At 39.6% G+C, this 18,477-nt stretch overlaps 1 protein-coding gene across 1 annotated transcript in view; it reads right to left on the reverse strand.

The window, feature by feature from the left end:
* Positions 1–4,145: 4,145 nt before the first annotated feature.
* The window catches only part of INO80C (INO80 complex subunit C), a 56,355-nt gene continuing 42,023 nt past the window's right edge, over positions 4,146–18,477 (reverse strand). The window contains exons 3-5 of the mRNA XM_075921641.1: positions 15,981–16,092; positions 13,536–13,603; positions 4,146–6,882 (exon numbers count right to left, since the gene is read on the reverse strand). Coding sequence (XP_075777756.1) covers positions 6,751–6,882; positions 13,536–13,603; positions 15,981–16,092 — 312 coding nt within the window. The 3' untranslated portion in view covers positions 4,146–6,750. The remainder of the gene's footprint in view (positions 6,883–13,535; positions 13,604–15,980; positions 16,093–18,477) is intronic.

An 18,477-nucleotide genomic window follows, 5' to 3' on the forward strand; every position in this document is an offset into this window, starting at 1 on the left:
GTGATGGGAAATTTGCATTGATAAAATTACAAGGGTATAATTCCACCGGTGCAAACTCTTAATGCCAACTCTATGTCACTAGGGTAAATTGCAACATGGGATGATTTATTTACATTAATGTTGTTACACTGGGGCAAATTTCCCTACTCTAAAGGGAATTAGGATCGTGGAATGAGGTGTACCGGTAGTTCGAATTAGAGAGCCTAATTCGAACTACCTACTCCGTGCCACGTGTAGCTGCCGGCACGGAGTTCGGACTAAGGGGGATTTAAAAATGGCGGCGCCTGGGAAGATACAAATGAAGCCCAGGATATTTAAATCCCGGGCTTCATTTGCAACTCCAGTTGCCCTCATTTGCCTACCTAGCTCGAACAACCGAGCTAGTGTAGACATTCCCTTTGTGTAGCACTATAATGGTTCACTTAAGTAACTTGTATGTCTTACCTACAGTTCTGTTTCCTTGTTTGAATTAGGGCCTCTATGGACTAGCATTCATTTGTAGTGAAATTCCCTATTTGTTAGGGGTTTAATATTACAGTGCTGGTTTTGGGCACCTTGCTTCATGGGATGAGGTTGACTCTAACTATATTTTGCTGCCTGTTACTTAGTGACTCAGTTATAATTACAACTTGAGCTAACTCGTGTGTTTTTAGAACTGAGTCTGGAATAGCTTCTGCTTTTTGTGTGCTCTGAAACTAGCCTCCCCCTGCAGACGTAATTTTTAAGCTGTCAAGAAATTCCTTCACTAGCCCTTAGCTTGACGAGATATTTGACCAATCTGTGTGCAGTTCCCTAAGGACACAACCAGAACTACTCATTATTTTTAACGTGACAGACTAACACAGCTGATAGTTTAACTGTGGTTGCAAATCTGTGCACTTAAGGATTGTTACCCCATGTTTAATAAAGGAAGTTGCATGTTTAATTAAAACTTGTTAGATGGAAAAAGTGATCTGTCCCGCATTCATTTGTGAGGTACAGATAGGCTGCATTGGTGAGTCCGTTTTTTCATTCCTTTCACTTGGTGGAATTTTGTGCAAAGTCAAGGTCAGCAGAGAGTCCCAGTTATAGTATATTGAGGAAGACTTTTGAAATTCACAAGGACAGATGCTAGGCTATTAAACTAATGTAAAGTTTAACAGAATCAAATAACTGATTTCTTGCAGTTAAGTAACTGCAAGAAGAATAAACCCCGGAGGCAAGATGCTGACAACAGTAAGTTTAAAAATATAAAAATCTCATGATCTAGTCCACTAATGTTACGATTTATATGTAATACTTTTTGTTTTTAGGCTACAGCAGCAGGGAAAGCGATGTTGTGTTCTTAAAACCTGTGATCTCATAGGTCATAAACTTTATTCAATTACACAAGCAATACTTACCAGTACTTTAACCACAGTTTATTAGTTATTATTAGGCATCTCGAGAGATTACTCCCATTGCATCCTAGACTGTGATTTACAATAGTGTAGTCATCTGAAACTACTGGATGTAAGCTCTTCAGATAATAGAAAATCAAGTCAAGCAGTACATGGAGATGCCAAGTGGACTTAAACAGAATGCTTTTTCTTACATGAAAATGCATTACTTTATTACATTCTACCCGCTTTTCAGCAAGCAAAGAAAAGTGGTTTGTAATCAGAACACACAAGCTAAAATGAGAAAAATAAGCAGGCATTTTTATGAATTCTTGTAATATTTATGGGACCGTCATCTTCTTAGTGTGACTGAAGTGTTTTCTAGTAACACAAATATTGCTGGGCTGGCTCTTTAAAAAGGACTGTACATCTGATCTTTTCAGAATCTGATTATCTATGTGAACTTTTCTCCTTCCCACTGTATCTTAGAAATGAAAATTATATGCTAGTCTGTGCATATGTAAGCCACAAAAAATGAGTTACAGATTTTAAGAGCCTTGAAGCCAGTTCATAAATTCTCAAGTGATATACTGTCTTCACTTTATTAATAATAATTCATTTCTCTTTAAGGGAAGGGATTTCATGTGAGGTTTCAGCATTGATCTTCACAGAATAATTTATGAAACTTGTTTTAAATTTGTGGCCTATTGAAGAAAAGCAAATGTTCCCCTTTGCAGATTTGGAGACAAAGGCAGCACCTCACCATATCCCCCTGCTTCTTAGATTCTGTGGATACCCTTCGGTGGGGGCTCCATGAGGATCCAGATTCTGGGGTGGAAGAAAGTGAGAAAATGTTGGTGTCTGAGGCAATGTTCCCTCTTTAAAAGATTTTCCACCTATGAGTGAGTTTTTTCTTGTGCACTAGTATTGAGTTCATGTGACTTGTTCAGATGTGTACCACATTGTCACCCAAGTTATTAATAAATATCTCATAAACCTCTATTTTCCCTCTATTGCCATGTCTCCCACCCTCCCCTCGCCCCATTTGCTCCCCTGGTGCCTGCTGCTGCCCCCCACCTCTTACCCTCCTCTGCTATCCTTGCTCCTTCCCTTCTCAATCCCCTCAGCCCTTTGGAGACCTGCCCCTCTCCCCATCCTCCTTGACCCCTGTGCCCACACCTACTCTAGCCCCACTCTGATCATCCGTAGCTACCCATCCCCTCTCCTAACACCTCCCTCTACCTACCTGCCCTGCCTCTCCCGTCTGGTGCCCATCCCGCCCCTCCATGTGGCTGCCCTTCTGTTTAACCCCCACAATCCCCCTGGCTCCTGCACCTTCCCTTAACCCTGCACTTTCCTGGTGCCTCTCCCTTCTCTGTCCCTGCCCTCCTTCTCGCTGGTACCCATCCCCTCACCACCCTCTGCCCCAATTCTCCTCAGGCCCCCACACATGACTTGCTCCATCCCCACCTTCCTCATATGCCCACCCCTCCTTTCAACCCCTCTTCTCCTGGTACCCACTCCTCCCCTCGCCTCTTCCTCCCTCTTGCCCCCATTGTCTCTCCCTCTCCTCTCCCAGCATCACCCTGTCCCCTCCCTTCTTCCACCCCCACTGACATCTCCCCTCCCCACTCCTGTCCTTTTCCTCATTGTCTCCTCTTTGCCCCTGGAATTTGTCTCTCATCCACCCTATTCCATGGTGCCTGCTCCTTTCTTCTCCTGCCCTGGCCACCTCCTCTCCCCTCAGCACAAGCCCCTTACTCTCTTCACCCACCCTCACTTTAGTTCTCCCCCTACCTCTTCCCTAACTTTCTACTTTCAACGTGGAAAGCAGTTTGCGGGGGCTGGAGCAGAGGCAGACCTAAAATAGGCACGCAACTTAGAGGGAACACTGCTCTGAGGGTGACTGCTTTCCATGGTATCCATCAACATGGCTCTATATAGAGGAACAGCTACGTAGGGGAAAATGGGGTGCTACTATCAGTTGATAAATCACTCATGAATATAATAAGAGTTTATTAATACCAGCCTGCTCGAGATTAAAATAAATGGTGGCCTGTATCAATGGGTGACAACTTATAGATGGTGATGTTTTACATTAAACAGTTAACTCCTTCCAAAATCATGAGCAGACAATGCTGCACATGGGGCTGTCTTAAAAGTCAAAATCCATTCTCTCAATAAGGTGCTCCCTTCCCAAAAGTTTGCCGTTTCAAAATGTCTTCCTTTCTAAGTTTTCATTACCATTTAAATGAAATGTATAAGGTTACATGTTCTTTTCAGTCTTCAATTCTCTGTAAGATGCTCCAGAATATATATTTTAAGAACTACTCCTCAATAGTATGTATTAGCTTCTTGGTTTGTTCAACTTTCAATTTGTATGTAATTACAAAGATGATCCTGCTCTTGCTGAAATGAGAGATGATAGTAGCAGATCCAGATCCAAGATCGAGTGATTAACAGTCAGATATTGGAAAAGATTTATAGTTCAACTTTCTGCCAGTTGAAGTATATGTTGATTATTCCACAGAGTAAACTGACTTTTTTAAGTTTAATGTTATATGTCCAGGGTGAATTACTTCCTATTATGATTACGCCACAGCTCAATCTGTGAGAGTCACTTGGGATGAGGGGGAAAAAAATTAAAAAAGTAGTAGTAGCTAACAAGGAAGAGGGAGAAGAAAAAGATAACCTAACAAACATGCATCAAGAGAAGGGTCACCAAGTATTGTTTTTAAAAACAATCAGAACCTCTAGTAAGTATGATTTCATTCAATATGACAAAGGTTATCAAAAGTAGTATTTAATGTACTTATATAAATATATATGCTGTACAGCAGAACATTTTAAACAAATATGATTACATACGGACATTGTATGATTCCATATAGTTATGCCCCCAATAGCAGTCCTGCTAGAGACTCTAAACACCTCTGTGAAGTGCTAAAGCTTGTCCTTTCCACCAACAGAAATTGGTTCAATAAAATATATTATTCCACCATGCTTGATCTATTAAATCCTGTGACCAACAGGGCTACAACAAAACTGGAGGAGGGGGAAAGTGGACTCTTAAAGTATGCCTGTAGGGATTTGTATCAAAAGAACTTTAAATTTATTTGTGGGAGCCAATAACCTGTGTTGAAATCCAATTTTCTGAGCTGCTGTCTGCCCAGTCAAAGCAACACTGATCTTACCATAGTAACAGTAGTACTACACTATTACATTTCATATCAAAGTTAAGCTCATCTTAAACACATCCTCAGTGTATAAAGGAAGGAGAAAACATCTCTTTTAAAACATTATAACCAGGAATGTGGCCTTGATGTTAACTGACATTATTTTCTGTTCTGGGATATAGTTGAGGCATTATCCAATATCCAAGGATTTGAGGGACCTGCTCTAAGCACATCAAAAAGATTATTTTAATTGACTTTGTTTTGAGTATTGGATCATTTTTAAAAATGGGATTTAAATCCCAGATACATCTAGTAAAATTTGAAATTTCCCATTAATTAATCTTTCTATTTAGGAGTTACAAGTGAGCCAATGTTGACAGTGTTCTGTGTATTCATCCCTGTAGTAGAGAAAAATCTATAATAATAATAATAATAATAATTAGCATTTATATAGGGCTGTGTGTGCAAAACACAGTGCAGACACTCATTGCTGGGAGTTTAGACTCCTAAGTATTATTAGCCCCATTTCACAAATGAGAAAATGGAGACATCAATGAAGCAATTTGCTCAAGGTAACACAGTGAGTCCACGGCAGAGCTGTCATTAGAACAGATTGGCTATCATGCGCTCAGGTTCAGTCCACAAGACCACAATGACTCAATTTCTCTTTAACTTGACCATTAAAATTCAATAAAGGACTATGGGATTAAGAACCAGTGGTGCGGTGAGGAGGAGGTGAAGTGGAGGAAACAAATTTGACAAGAAGCCGGGGTGCAAGTACTAGCTGGGCCAAAAGACTGGGAGAGAGAGCTAGAGATAGACTGGACAAGTAGCTCGGAGGGAGACTGGATCTGGAAGCATGGATGGGACAGCATGTGTGACACTGGAAACCAGAGCTGGCAAAGAATTACTGTGTGATGAGACAGGACAGAGGGAACTGGGACTCATTGGGCATGCAGCTAAGAGACCATGAGCTGAAAGAGTGAGGTAGGGATCTGGGAATAAACAGAGTAAAGGTATGGGGGAGGAGTATGAACAAACTGGGAGCCCAAAAGGGCAGGATGAGAACTTGTGGGGCAAGGACACTGGGGCAGAGAGCCAGGCATGGGGAAGGGAGAACAGACAGAGACTGGAAAGCCTGAAGCACAAGGAATGATGCTTGAGGAGGTAGAATTGGCACAACAGATCATGCCCACTAGATCACACTGCCCTCCAAAGCCTGGAATGGAATCCAAGATTCCTGAGTCTCCTCATTACTCTCCTGTCAACAGATATCTGCGAAATCAGTCATCAATATCTCTAATACCCCACTAGTGCAGGTCCACAGCGCAGATGCCAACCTCGTATTGGTACCTTCACTAGTTCATGCGACAGAGGTCAGTATTGTGATTCTGAAGATTCTGACCCTGTTAATGAATCATATGGGTTTTTATATTATGCTAATGATGGTATTTCTGTTCATTCAGATTGCTTTTTTAAAAAGCTAGGAAACTTCATGCAAAAAACTGCATTAAAAAGACCATTATTAAGGTTGCAAAGTCATACTCTCGAAAGTTAAGGAAATGCCAGAATTTAGGCTGCCTATACAACTTTAATTCACCCCTTGTTTCACTATTCGTTATGTCTGAGTCTTGTATCATAGTTTGTGTATATAATTTTAATTATGCTGACAATTTCCTTCACTGCTAAAATATGCCAATATTGTGTTTCTATTTCCTCACCCAGTGCCATGGCCCATATTAAGATAATTACGTTTGCAATATAACTATTAGCACATGTACAGATGTGTTCATTTTCAATACATTTAATGGACATTAACCAACTAGTTTCCACAGCAGCATTCAGAGAAGTATTTGTGGAGAGGGGCAAACTGAGGCAAAGAAGTTGTGACTTTTCCACAGCCACAAAAGGAAATCCATATGCCAGGTGAGCTTAGAACTCAGAATCAGATCGCTCATTCGTCTTCTGAGACAAATATCAATACACATAACAATAGCGAGGGTGAAATCCTGGCCCCACTGAAATTAATGGCAAAACTGACAAAATGTATCAAAATTAAAACTAAACATTCTTTCGAATGCACAGTTCAATACCAGCCACTTCCAGACATAAATATATATTTGTAATAACCCCCCTATATATAACCTCAATACTACAATTCTATTTAAAACACTGAATGTTATCCCAGTCCATCACTGGTCATTCAAAGGTAAGTCTCAGGGAACTATACTTGTTGCTTTTCTTAATGCCAGGTAACCTGTAACGACATCTGAAGGAAGCATCCGAATGTAGGCAAATTCCTCAATGCTACTGAATCTCAGCTTGCTCTGTGGATCTGTATAATTTGCCTGGAAAAGAAACAATGGCAGAGATACCATTCAGAGAAAAATCTCAGTACAAATGTCAAAACAAAACATTTCTTGAGTTCATAATAATATGTATAAAAATGTAAAAATGTATAATAGGTTACCATGTGACAAAGTCAATCCTTCTTTCTTCCCTCACATGTCAAAACTTTTACAAGAACTAAACGGTTCCATGGAAAAGCTTTTACATCAAAATTCGTTAGACATGAAAGTGCTAAAAGACCTTCACATACAAAAGTACACAGCAGGAAAACAAACTACTACAGTCCTCTATCTTCACCCTAACAACTATATATCTGATACAGTTTTCTACACAGTAATTTGCCAAAGAATGGTGTTTGTGCCAATAAGTTACCAATAAAGCAGCTGAGTTATGGGTGGTCTGATAGCTTTGGCTTGATTTTTCTTCTTGTTTCAGATGGTTTGTAGCTTTCGTTTTCTTTAAAATGCAAAGGTTTTTTAAAAGAAAAGCTTGTGTTTCTGTGACTGAACTGATAAGAAATTTGACCTCGGGGTTTTGCATTATTCCAAATGTAGCTGTGACAACACTAACACTGGACTAGTTTGTATTCTCCACTTCTGCTACATTTGGATTAGAGCTTCCTAGATGAGGTTCCAGCTCCACCCCATCAACCATCTCTCCCTGGTGCCCTAGAAATCTTGAGTGTATTTTAGCTATCGCACTCAGCACTTTGGGTAGAGCAAGAAGAGAAACACCCTACTCTCCAGGGTATTGTTCTCTCCACCCAAGGCCCACACGAAATAACCCTGTTCACATTATCTTATGTCGTGCCCATCAGTGCTCTGAGACCTTCCTTCCTTGCTCTCCCTGACAAGAGATTTGGGATGGTGGAAGGCTATGAGGCACTGGAAGCTTGGTTTCCTGAAGAAGCATATTACCACAGAAGCTAAGGGACGGGAAGAACTACAGAAGCACATTGCAAGTAAACCCAAATTCAAGGTGTAGTGTTGAACTCCTTGCCAGTTCCAATGCTGGGAAGGAAATGTTCTCCATGGCAGAATAATTTAGGTGGGGGACTCTAAAAGAGAAAGTTCAGTACGTGGCTATTGGGAAGCAATCTAGTCAATTGCCATGGCTGAGTTATATAGAAGAGTAGACTGAGGCCTATTACCATGTAGCATTTAAAAAAATGTAAACTAGGTGGCTGTGCCCCTGGCTCGCTGCGCTCGCCAACCCCCTTTTTGGCCAGGGAGGGCCCACTTCTCTCCCCGTCTTTGCCAGGCCCAGCTCTCTCCCCCAGGTCAGCCCTGACCCAAACCCTTTTCCCCCACTCTGGTCTTGGCAGTCCCAGCTCTCCCCCCAGTCACTGGGGGACTGGGCTGGGCCTGGCTGGAGGCCGCACCGGGGAGGAGAGATGCTGAATGGCTGTAGGCAGAGGGAGGGGCTACAGGACACAGAGTGATGTGATGATACCACTCTCTTATCTTGTAGGAAAAGTTTTTTTTATATATAGAGTGAGAAAACCAACAATTTAACACGGAAAATATTTAAAGAAATAAACCTTTCCATGTAGTTTTTAGAAAATTGCAAATGTAGGATATGACGAAGGGCCAATATCATACAAGATGATGGAAATGAGTTATCCTGAGTATATATTTGTAAATACATCTGAGTTCTATTGAGTTTGGCTCAAGGTCTGTAAAAAAAGTCTAAACAACAGATTGATTTTTAAAGGGACAACAGCAGTAAGTTTTTCAGTTAAATAGTATCTACTTATTTATTGCATTTCATGAAATGTTTGTTAAAACTTTGTGACCCTGAAAGGATCCTCTACAAGTCATACTTCAAACTGGAGGTCAAGCCATTACTATATACTACATGTAATTACCATCTAGTGATTTCCAGATAAATGATGCCAGAAATAATCTGATTAAAACTTTTTCAAATATTTCTGTAATAATTAAACCAGATGAAAAAGCAGAGAAATGCAATTTTGCAAACTAAGTCAAAGGTCACAGATACTTTTTATCATGTTTGAAGTACGTAATCATCTTGGTCTGTTTCTACAGCAATGAAGCTGATATGAAAGGCAGAGAAATTCAAGTATTTGAGTAATTTTTTTCTGATAGATGACTTTGACCTGTATGTTAATATGAACATAGGCCTATCTTCTAAATTTCAACAGAAGAGTTTGTGTGTAAAAAAATGCAAATGCAATCCATAAATACAATTATTTTTGAACTTTTAACACATGCCACACTAAAACTATAAATTGACTGCCTTGTTAGACCATGAAGGGATATAACTCCATTTGTGTTACCACACACAGAGAGACCAGAATCAACAGAATTCAGTTGTGGTATGTAAAATAACTGCTGATACAGTGAGGAGAAAGTTTTAATGCACTCCTCATTTTATATAAGACAGGGCATTTAATACTTCCTTGGCATGAGTAATGCTAAAGAATTTATTGTACATATCATTTCTTGGGGAATCCTGCACTCCTCACAGGAAACATTCTCACACAAATGCTATGAGATTTCTCACAGAGAACAGGGTGACTTTTTTGGACTAGACTTCTAAGATATCTCATTACTCACTGCATCTTCCCTTTAGGAAGTGATTTTAAGTATAAATGATGTGCTTCTTATGAATCAATTCTAGCCTCAGCAATTTAAAGGACACATCATCTCTTATTTTAATAAGAAAGGCTGTTAAACAAGATATTTTTATCACAGTCAAGAAAAACCTTCCAGCCATAAGCATAATAGGAAATCTGACCCAAGATGTATTCAGAAGATGTTTTATTATCTCATCCTCCCAAACTACCCTATTTGCCTATTTCATCTACCTGTTGTGTCCTGTCTCACCTATAGAATAAGAGACGTCTGATTAAATTGTTCACGTAGCACCTAGTACAACTGTACTCAGATCCTTCCTTGGGGATCTGGGTGCTATCATAATAGAGATAATATTCTAGTTAAAAAACACAAACTGGCTGGCTGGGGAGTGGTTTCATTAGATGATGAGCAGTGTCACAAATGACAGGGGAGGAAGTCATGTGTCTGAATCAGTGGTCTGACTGACAGAACCCTGCAAAACTGTGGATATCTGCTTTATATCTGCAGGTGTCTGTATCCGTGGATGTAAATGCAGATTCTCATTTTTGCAGATATGGATACACATTTTGTATCTAGAACTGCAAATTTGCAAATATCCATTTTATGTCCATGAGTAGCCACAGATGTGGATGCGGATATCTGCAATCATTTTTACAGATACAAATTTTGGATCTGCTTAGGGCTCCACTGATCAACCCTCTAGATTTAGGAGCTGCCAGATGAGATTCTAGTGGTCCATTCAATTTCTCAGGTATCAGTCAGAGAGGAAGAATCCTATGGGAGACATTAATCTCATTTGATGTCATTCACCAACTGCTTTATTTTATAATATAATCAAAGAAATATGTTAAAATTAAGGTTGCAAAGTGCTCAAAAGTTAGAAAATGCCTGAACTAATGTTGCCCATACAAGTTTAATTTCAGCCCCCTTGTGTGTATGCATTATAATACAATCTTTAATTACACAATCACATTCCATTTTTTCTGCAGCAGTCGATGCTCAAAATGGATAGTGCTTGTGACAGATCTCTTCCCATCCTTCTTCACTCCCCCCAGTTTGGGAACCCATGGTCAAGACTATCAACTGTAAACAGCCTCCTTTGTCCTTTAAGTCTTAGCTAAAGACTAAGTTGGTCCTAAGAATTCATGTGATCTCCTGCTCCCCTCCCCAACTGGTAGGGCCTGACCAAGTAATTTCCATGCAAGAGTGGGATGTAGAAACAGAATCCCCACCCCAAGTGGAATCTATGAAACAATGGGAAATTAGAAGTAGCAGTTTCTTGGTCTTTGACTAGCATGACACACCCAAGAGGATAATTGAGGAGATTTCCCTGGTTTTGGAGGTTTATCTTAAGAACAATTTTAGGGTGAGGTTGTGATGAGCTTGAGTGTATGTTAGAATTAGCTAAGCTTTTTTGGGGGGGAGGCGGGTTATTTTGAATTTCTAATCTACTTTGCTCTGCCTGTTTTCACTTGTAACTAGTTAAATCCTACTGCTTGTACTTAATAAAAATCACTATTTACTATCAAGCCCATTGTAAATAACTGTTACCTGGGGCAATCAGTGTGTACATCCTTCTTTCATTATTATAGGGGGCTTCCCTAAACAATTCATTTGGGGTTCTGATCCCATTTAGGGAGTGGTCTCCTTAGAAGCTGGGCCCTAAGCTGCAGTTTTCTCAGACCGGAAGTGTTTTAGTGACTATATTGCTCCTGAGATGGTGGGGTGTGTGTGTGTGTGATCTCACTTCTGTGCCTTGGCTGGGGGAAACCATATGAGCAGATCCAGCAAGACAGGGGTGGTGAGAAGCCCCAGAAAGCAAGAAGGCGAGTGGCAGTGGCTTTGTCAGCACCTGGGGAAGCACCCTTAAGGGGGTCTTCTGTGATCACATTCTATCACAGTGCTCACTTAATAAGCAACTATTCAGAGCTTTGCTTTCTCTTCATGGTTTGATGTGTAGCTCAGTACTGTATTTACTGCAGCTACTCTAACCCTGTTCTGAAAATAGAGATATTAATTTCCCCAGGCAGTCTTCTCTGACTATCATCACTACAGCATCTGAATGATTCACAATGAATTTATGCTCACATACCCTTGAGGTAGAGAAGTATTATCTCCTAGCTTTAGGGATAGAAACTGTGGCACAGAGTTTAAGGTCAAAAGTGTCCATCAATTTTGGGTTTGAGATGCTCAGGGCCTGCTTTTTCCAGCGTATTTACCATTATATGGTACTTTCCATGTTCAAAGCAAAGCTTCTATGGCAGCAATGGGCAACCTACGTGGACTGCATGAGTGGAACTCCTTCATCACACTGGGCTGCAAGATGGTCGTAACCAAGACAGTCTCCCAGGATAGGGCAGTTTTTGTAACTGCATTTGCATACCTAGTACTTGTGGGGTGTGCCAATTAAACTACAGCAGAACTCTGATTGGATACAGAGGGAGCACCCAGCTCTCACAGTCAATGGTGTGTGCAATCAGCACACACATCACTTCACATGCCCTTGCTTTATGTGCATGTCACTTCAGTAATACCAGCAGGAAAAAAATACCTGGATAGAAGCCAGCGAAATCAAGAAACCCTGCACAAAGGCAACAGTAGACCAAATGTCTTCTGCGCCACACATAGAACCCTGCTGGGCCGCATGTGGCCCTCAGGGCATAGGTTGCCCACCACTGTACTATGGGCTTCAGTTTTTCTGCACTCAGCTCAGCACTTTTGTAAATCAGACCCTACATGTTTCAAGGTAGGCATCCAGAAACTGAGGAACCACACAATTAATTTTAAAGTATAGTTTAAGTGACTTGACTAATATCACATGGGAAATTGGTAGCAGAGATCAAAGTAAACTCCAAGTCTTTAGGGCAGCATTCAACAGCATTAACTATGCTCAGTGAAGATGGACTTTTTGAAGAATTTAGCTGCCAAATTCCAGTGACCCTCTACTAAACGTATCTGAACTGGCATCTTATAATTTGGCTAAATTTGGGTGTGTTTCCACAACAGTAGCAAAAAGATACATCTGACACAAAATCAAATTATTGCCAAATTCCAACTTCATACTCCAAATCACAGGAGCATGAGAGCTTCTCAATAAAACAGCTGAAAGAATTTTTTAACACAAACCAAACAATGATTTTTTCTTTAATCTTATTCTCTGTAGCTATTGAATCGTTTTTCCAAATAAGACTAAGAATAATAAGCTGGAGGCAGATATTTGACATAGAAAGTTTTGACCTGAATGGTGAAGTTTGGAAAAATTATAAGCAACTGAAAATAGGTCCCTTCCTGTAATGGGAAGTATGTGTAGATGTGTGAGAGGAACCAGATTCTACTTCTGAGAAGGGGAAATATAGGGGAACTTGTGCAGCTATATCAAGAGGCAAAGCCTTTAATCTGCTTTGGCTCTTTAGCCATGGAGTCCACTTAGATCTTGGAAGCATGTGATACAGAGGCATTTTAGATCAAGGTTTGTCCTTAAATCAATGGGGCATGCTTAAGCACATTGCTGAAGTGGGACCTACCTGAATACGTCTTAATTTTGTATTGTGAGAAATGAGATGCCAATTTAGGGTACGTCTAGACTACATACCTCTGTCGCCAGAGGCATGTAGATTAGGCTACCCGACACAGTAAAATGAAGCGGCGATTTAAATACTCGCCGCTTCATTTAAATTTACATGGCCGCCGCGCTGAGCCGACAAACAGCTGATCAGCTGTTTGTCGGCTCAACGTGATAGTCTGGACGCTCCCCTGCCGACATCAAAGGTATTTGTCGACCACCCAGGTAAACCTCATCCCAGGAGGTTTACCTGGGTGGTTGACAAATACCTTTGATGTCGGCAGGGGAGCGTCCAGACTATCGCGCTGAGCCGACAAACAGCTGATCAGCTGTTTGTCGGCTCAGCGCGGCAGCCATGTACATTTAAATGAAGCGGCGATTATTTAAATCGACGCTTCATTTTACTGTGTCGGGTAGCCTAATCTACATGCCTCTGGCGACAGAGGCATGTAGTCTAGACGTACCCTTAGATAAGTTAAAAAATACTTACAGGTAGTCCTGAAATATCAGAGTATTTCTTGGCTGGTTTAAAGGAAGGAGGAGCATCAATGCTGAAGTCTAAAAGGTATGTCAAAAAGAAAAAAATTAAGATATTAACTTCTACATTCTATCTTTTCAGAGTCACCCTTTTAAAAAAAAAATAAAAATAACACTTGAAAAGCACTTGTTATTGTTAAAACTATTGAAAAGCAATAATTTTACTAAGTGAAATGTATATTGACTAGCCATAAGAATGGCCATACTGGGTCAGACCAAAGGTCCATTCTAGCCCTATTTGCCGACAGTGGCCAGTACCAAGTGCCCCAGAGGGGGTGGATGGAAGACAATGGTCAAGCAATTTGTCTCCTGTCATCTCTCTCCAGCCTCTGACAAAACAGAGGCCAGGGGCACCATTCCTTACCCCCTGGCTAATAGCCTTTTATGGACCTAACCTCCATGAAAAGAATGGCAAAGAGACTTGAAGAAATATTAAATGGAAACATTTAGCTTGATGTCTTTGTACACCAGTGTTTCTCAAAGTGGTCTGCGAAACCACCCTAAGAAACCTGCTAACTGGCTGCTCCGGTGTATTTGTTTATTGGCTCCACAGCCACAGAGCCTTGTGGCTCCCATTGGCTCTGGTTCACCATTTGCAGCTGAGGGTAGCTATGGAAAACGGTGGCCCAGGCCACGCCGCTTCCCACAGCTCCCCTTGGTTGCAAATGGTGAATGAGAGCCAATGGAACCTGTGAGGCTCTGTGGCCACAGAACTGATAAATAAACATATAGGAGTGGCAGGTTTCTCAAAGTAGTTTCGTGGACCGCTTTGAGAAACATTGTTGTACACTAAGGCCCTCATCCTGCTTGCCTTACTGACAAGAGTAAGGTGAGTAGGAGTGGCCCCAAAGGAAGAAAAATGCAAGACAACTATTTGTACTGTCCTACAAACACACTGGTTTCATGTACGTCTTAATGACTGTATTTTATCTACAGTCAGATAATTCTGCCAGTATAGTCACTATGCCTGCTGTATATTAAGACCACCAAACATTGCTCAAGGCTGAAGCTTTGAAATACTGTAATCCACAAAAGCAACGTAATCTTTTAAATCAGATAAATCTTTAGGCATGTGCCACTTCAAGCGTGGCCAATGACCTAGAAAATTGTCTGAATACTTAAATGAAAAGATGGAAATTGCTATTTTGATGTCCATTAGTCAGCAATAGCATTGTTCTTATATGCAAACCTTCAATCACACATAACTCGTATGTTCCAATAGTTTAAAAAAAAAAACCTAACTCAACAAAATACTGATATGCACAAAATTATCTTGTACATGTCTAGCTTCTTTCCCCCAAAATGCATCTGATTCAGATTTTATGGATGAAGGATTCCAATTTAGCAGATCAGATCCTTTAATCGTCATGTGCACTGTAAGGCAATAATTCAAAAGATATTCATGCAATAGGCAGCTGTTTTAAAATATGCAATTACACTTGTTTTTCTACTTTTTTTAAAGAGTAAATTTACTTTTACAAATAGAATATAGTGGAAATAGCAACATCAGCAGATTGTCAGTTATAACAGCCAGGAACATGCAGTCATCTGCATTTTTTTATAATAGTAGTCTCCAAAACACTTTTAAATTTGGCCAGTTATTTTTGGATAAAACCCTTGAAAATATGCCTACACTTAAAAAAACCGCAACAAAACCCCAACAATCCTTTAGCAGTAAGTCTCAGAAACTGAATCAACTAACTTGGGCTTGTGCTATGGATTTAAAAACAGCAATATGGACATTCCTCTTCAAGCTGGAGCCTGAGCTTTGAGACCCACCTTCTTGCTGGGTTTCAGGAACCAAGACCCAATTTAAGCAGAAACATCTACACTACTATTTTTAGCCCCATGGCACAAGCCCGAATCAGCTGACTGGGTACTAAAATTTGTTGCCATGGGGGTTTCTTTGCAGTGTGGATATTCCCTTACAGACTGATAAAATATGAAAACTGCAAACACACAATTCCCGAGCTGTTTTTTCATTTCTTATAGATTGCCCAGATAAAAACTGAGGGTTAGATTCTGCCTCTCTTATTCATGATGAGCAATACCTTACTCCAAAGTAGATCACAAGTACCGCCCCTGGTTGCCTTAGAATAATGCTCAACATAAATAAAGGTGACATCATTTTGACCTGAGTAAGAAACTCAGGCCCTTGGTTCAAATAGATTTATTTTCCTCACAAACTTCTCTAAAACATACACAAACTTTCTAACACAGCTCCCAATTGTTTCATGTTCCTTTCCATTTGGTTGTGGGGTCAGACTATTCTTAAGTTATTGGAATTTGCTCAGTCAGGATACTGCATACATAGATAAAATTTAGGTTCATTTTAAAGAAAGTAATTTGTGTGGATTTTATTATTTATAAATACATGCAAAGCATCTAAGCAGCTTACAGCTAGGATCATTGAGTTGCCATGGCAATGCCCTTTCAGAAGCAAGAATTTGTTTTAGGTTCTTCCAAGTTCTGTTCTTCTTGCCAGCTGCTGCTCCACCAATGCCAGAGTGCTAGAATTAAAACATAGTATTTAAAGAAAAAATAAATAATGACTATTTCAAAATGACATTTGTATTTTACAGTTGTTGCGATCTGCCTCATGAACCATTTATCACCCTCACTTATTTAATCAATGATCTAACACACTGTGCAATTTAATTTTAGTTACAAGGAAAAAAAGCATCTTTGAACTGTGTCGAAACTACTATATTAGGGATTAACTGAAGGAAATTAAAATCTGCTTTTTAGATGGACACAGAAAATCAGTATGGTTAGGGTTAGTCCAAGATTACTGGATTCAGCCCTTGTATGCATTTTCCATCGTATTAAAATTCTTTACTATGGGATTGGGATTGTAACAAATTTGTGATTACATGTCTTTTTTACATGGAATATACAAAATTACAGGTGAAGCTGTATCTCCAGTAAGTGAAAAGTGAATGTGGAAAATACAACTGATCCTGTAAAATGTAATCAATGTTGTGAGAAGCCTTGTGGAAATCCTAGTTTTCAAATGAAAGAAGACAGCAAAATAGAAAAAGGGTAATAGAATGTTGTTCTGGACTAACTATTTTGCATTTTGAAAGCTATACTTTTGGAAGTCTTGCTATAGTTATTATAATAGTAATCTCAGTTATCAAATATGATTGCTATGCAGTAATTTATGTATATCCCTCAAGAGGCAGAAGATATACAACATTTTGAACTACTTCTAAATTATGAAAGGACTGAGCTTCTCAGTTTTACTTCAAAAAAGAACATGTTCTTACAGCTAGAAGTGTTATCTCTATTAATAATTACTACCTACCACAACAGCCTTATCAAAACTCTCACAAAGTTCTGAAAACACATTTTTGCTGTAGTTTATAAATTGGTGTGTAAAGTGCTTGAGAATGGGAGGAGGTGGGAATGATAAAGTAAATGAATGGGATTCACTGTGAAAACATTTTCCATGGAGGCGACTATAAGATACTTGTATTCAGGGAAGATACTCATGAGCTGGTAATACATCAACTTTTTCTTTTTTTCTTTTTTTTTTCTTTGCAATGAATATACAAAATGGAAAGTAGATGGAACATTTAGCTATACGAGTAGCACCCTGGTAACCTACATAACACTGAACGAGAAAACTACTGACAGATATTCATTTCCATTCCAATACATTTCTAATTCAGATTCATAGCATGGATTTTTCCCCCTATCTCTTCATGATTAAAGTTATCTGTGTGCCCTATTGCTGGCATTTATGACATGATCTAAAGCCACAGGGAAGACAAATAGCCAAACTGGAAATATACTAATTATTACACTATGAAGAATGTTCCTTTATCTTTAATAAAAAGAAGAAAAATCAGAATCTACTATTTTTTCAAGATATATTTTGCTTTTAAATCCACTAACGCAAGATTTAAATATCTGGATTGAAAGCCTGTCACTGCAAGGTGCTTTGTACCTTCTGGCATCTGAATAGATCAAGGGATTGAGAATGGAATTGAGAGCTTTTCCAAATATTTAAAAATACTTATGGGGGCGGGTGGTATAACAATGTCACTTGCTGATTATACTTTACTGAATTAGCTGGAATTGCTATACACTGGATTTACATAAGTAAGATCAACATAATTTCAATGCTAACTGCTTGAAAAGGCCCTGATCCTGCATGTGGATCTATGCAGATGTATTCCTACACCTGCATGGGGTGCCTTAGAAATTAATGGGGTTCTCTTCCTAAGCCAACCCACATTGCAGGATCTCGGCCTAGCACACTTGTGTATTTCTTGTAAAAGGTATCCAACTGATAGCTTTATTGGCAGGAAAGGTACAGTTGCAGCAGGAATAGTACAGATGTGTGCTTGTCCTATAAATGTACCTCAAATTTGCTCTGGAGAGATCCCCTGTAGGAGTTTGAATGATACAGAAAATAATTCTGTACCCTGGATCTCCCTACTGAGACTGCCAACAACTAAACTGACACAAACTTTTGTCTGCTAGGACCTGAAGGGAGTCTCATCTTACATGATAGCAATCAAAGAGCAACAATTCAAGTGCAAGTGAACTCAGCTGATTGCGAACTGGAGACTTAAAAGAGAGAGGCTCTAGATGCTATTATCATTTGCTTGATTCATGTTGTTCTCAGGAGGTACATAGCACCTTGCAGCATCAGGCCTTAAATCCAGATATTTTTATATATATATATAATATTAACTGTAAAAGAGCAACGCCCTTCTTCCTGCTTTTTATTTTAAAATTTGCAACGAAATTTTTTCTTGTGCAATAAACTGTTTCAATTTTTGACATGCTTTTAAACGTTAAGCACTATTTGACTTTTTCTTTGCAATGAGATTAAATTAAGATAAAATTATTTTAAAAGTCAGCAGAATTGTTAATGGCAGCTC

Source organism: Pelodiscus sinensis, chromosome 2 (assembly GCF_049634645.1).
Source record: "Pelodiscus sinensis isolate JC-2024 chromosome 2, ASM4963464v1, whole genome shotgun sequence".
Lineage (NCBI taxonomy): Eukaryota > Metazoa > Chordata > Testudines > Trionychidae > Pelodiscus > Pelodiscus sinensis.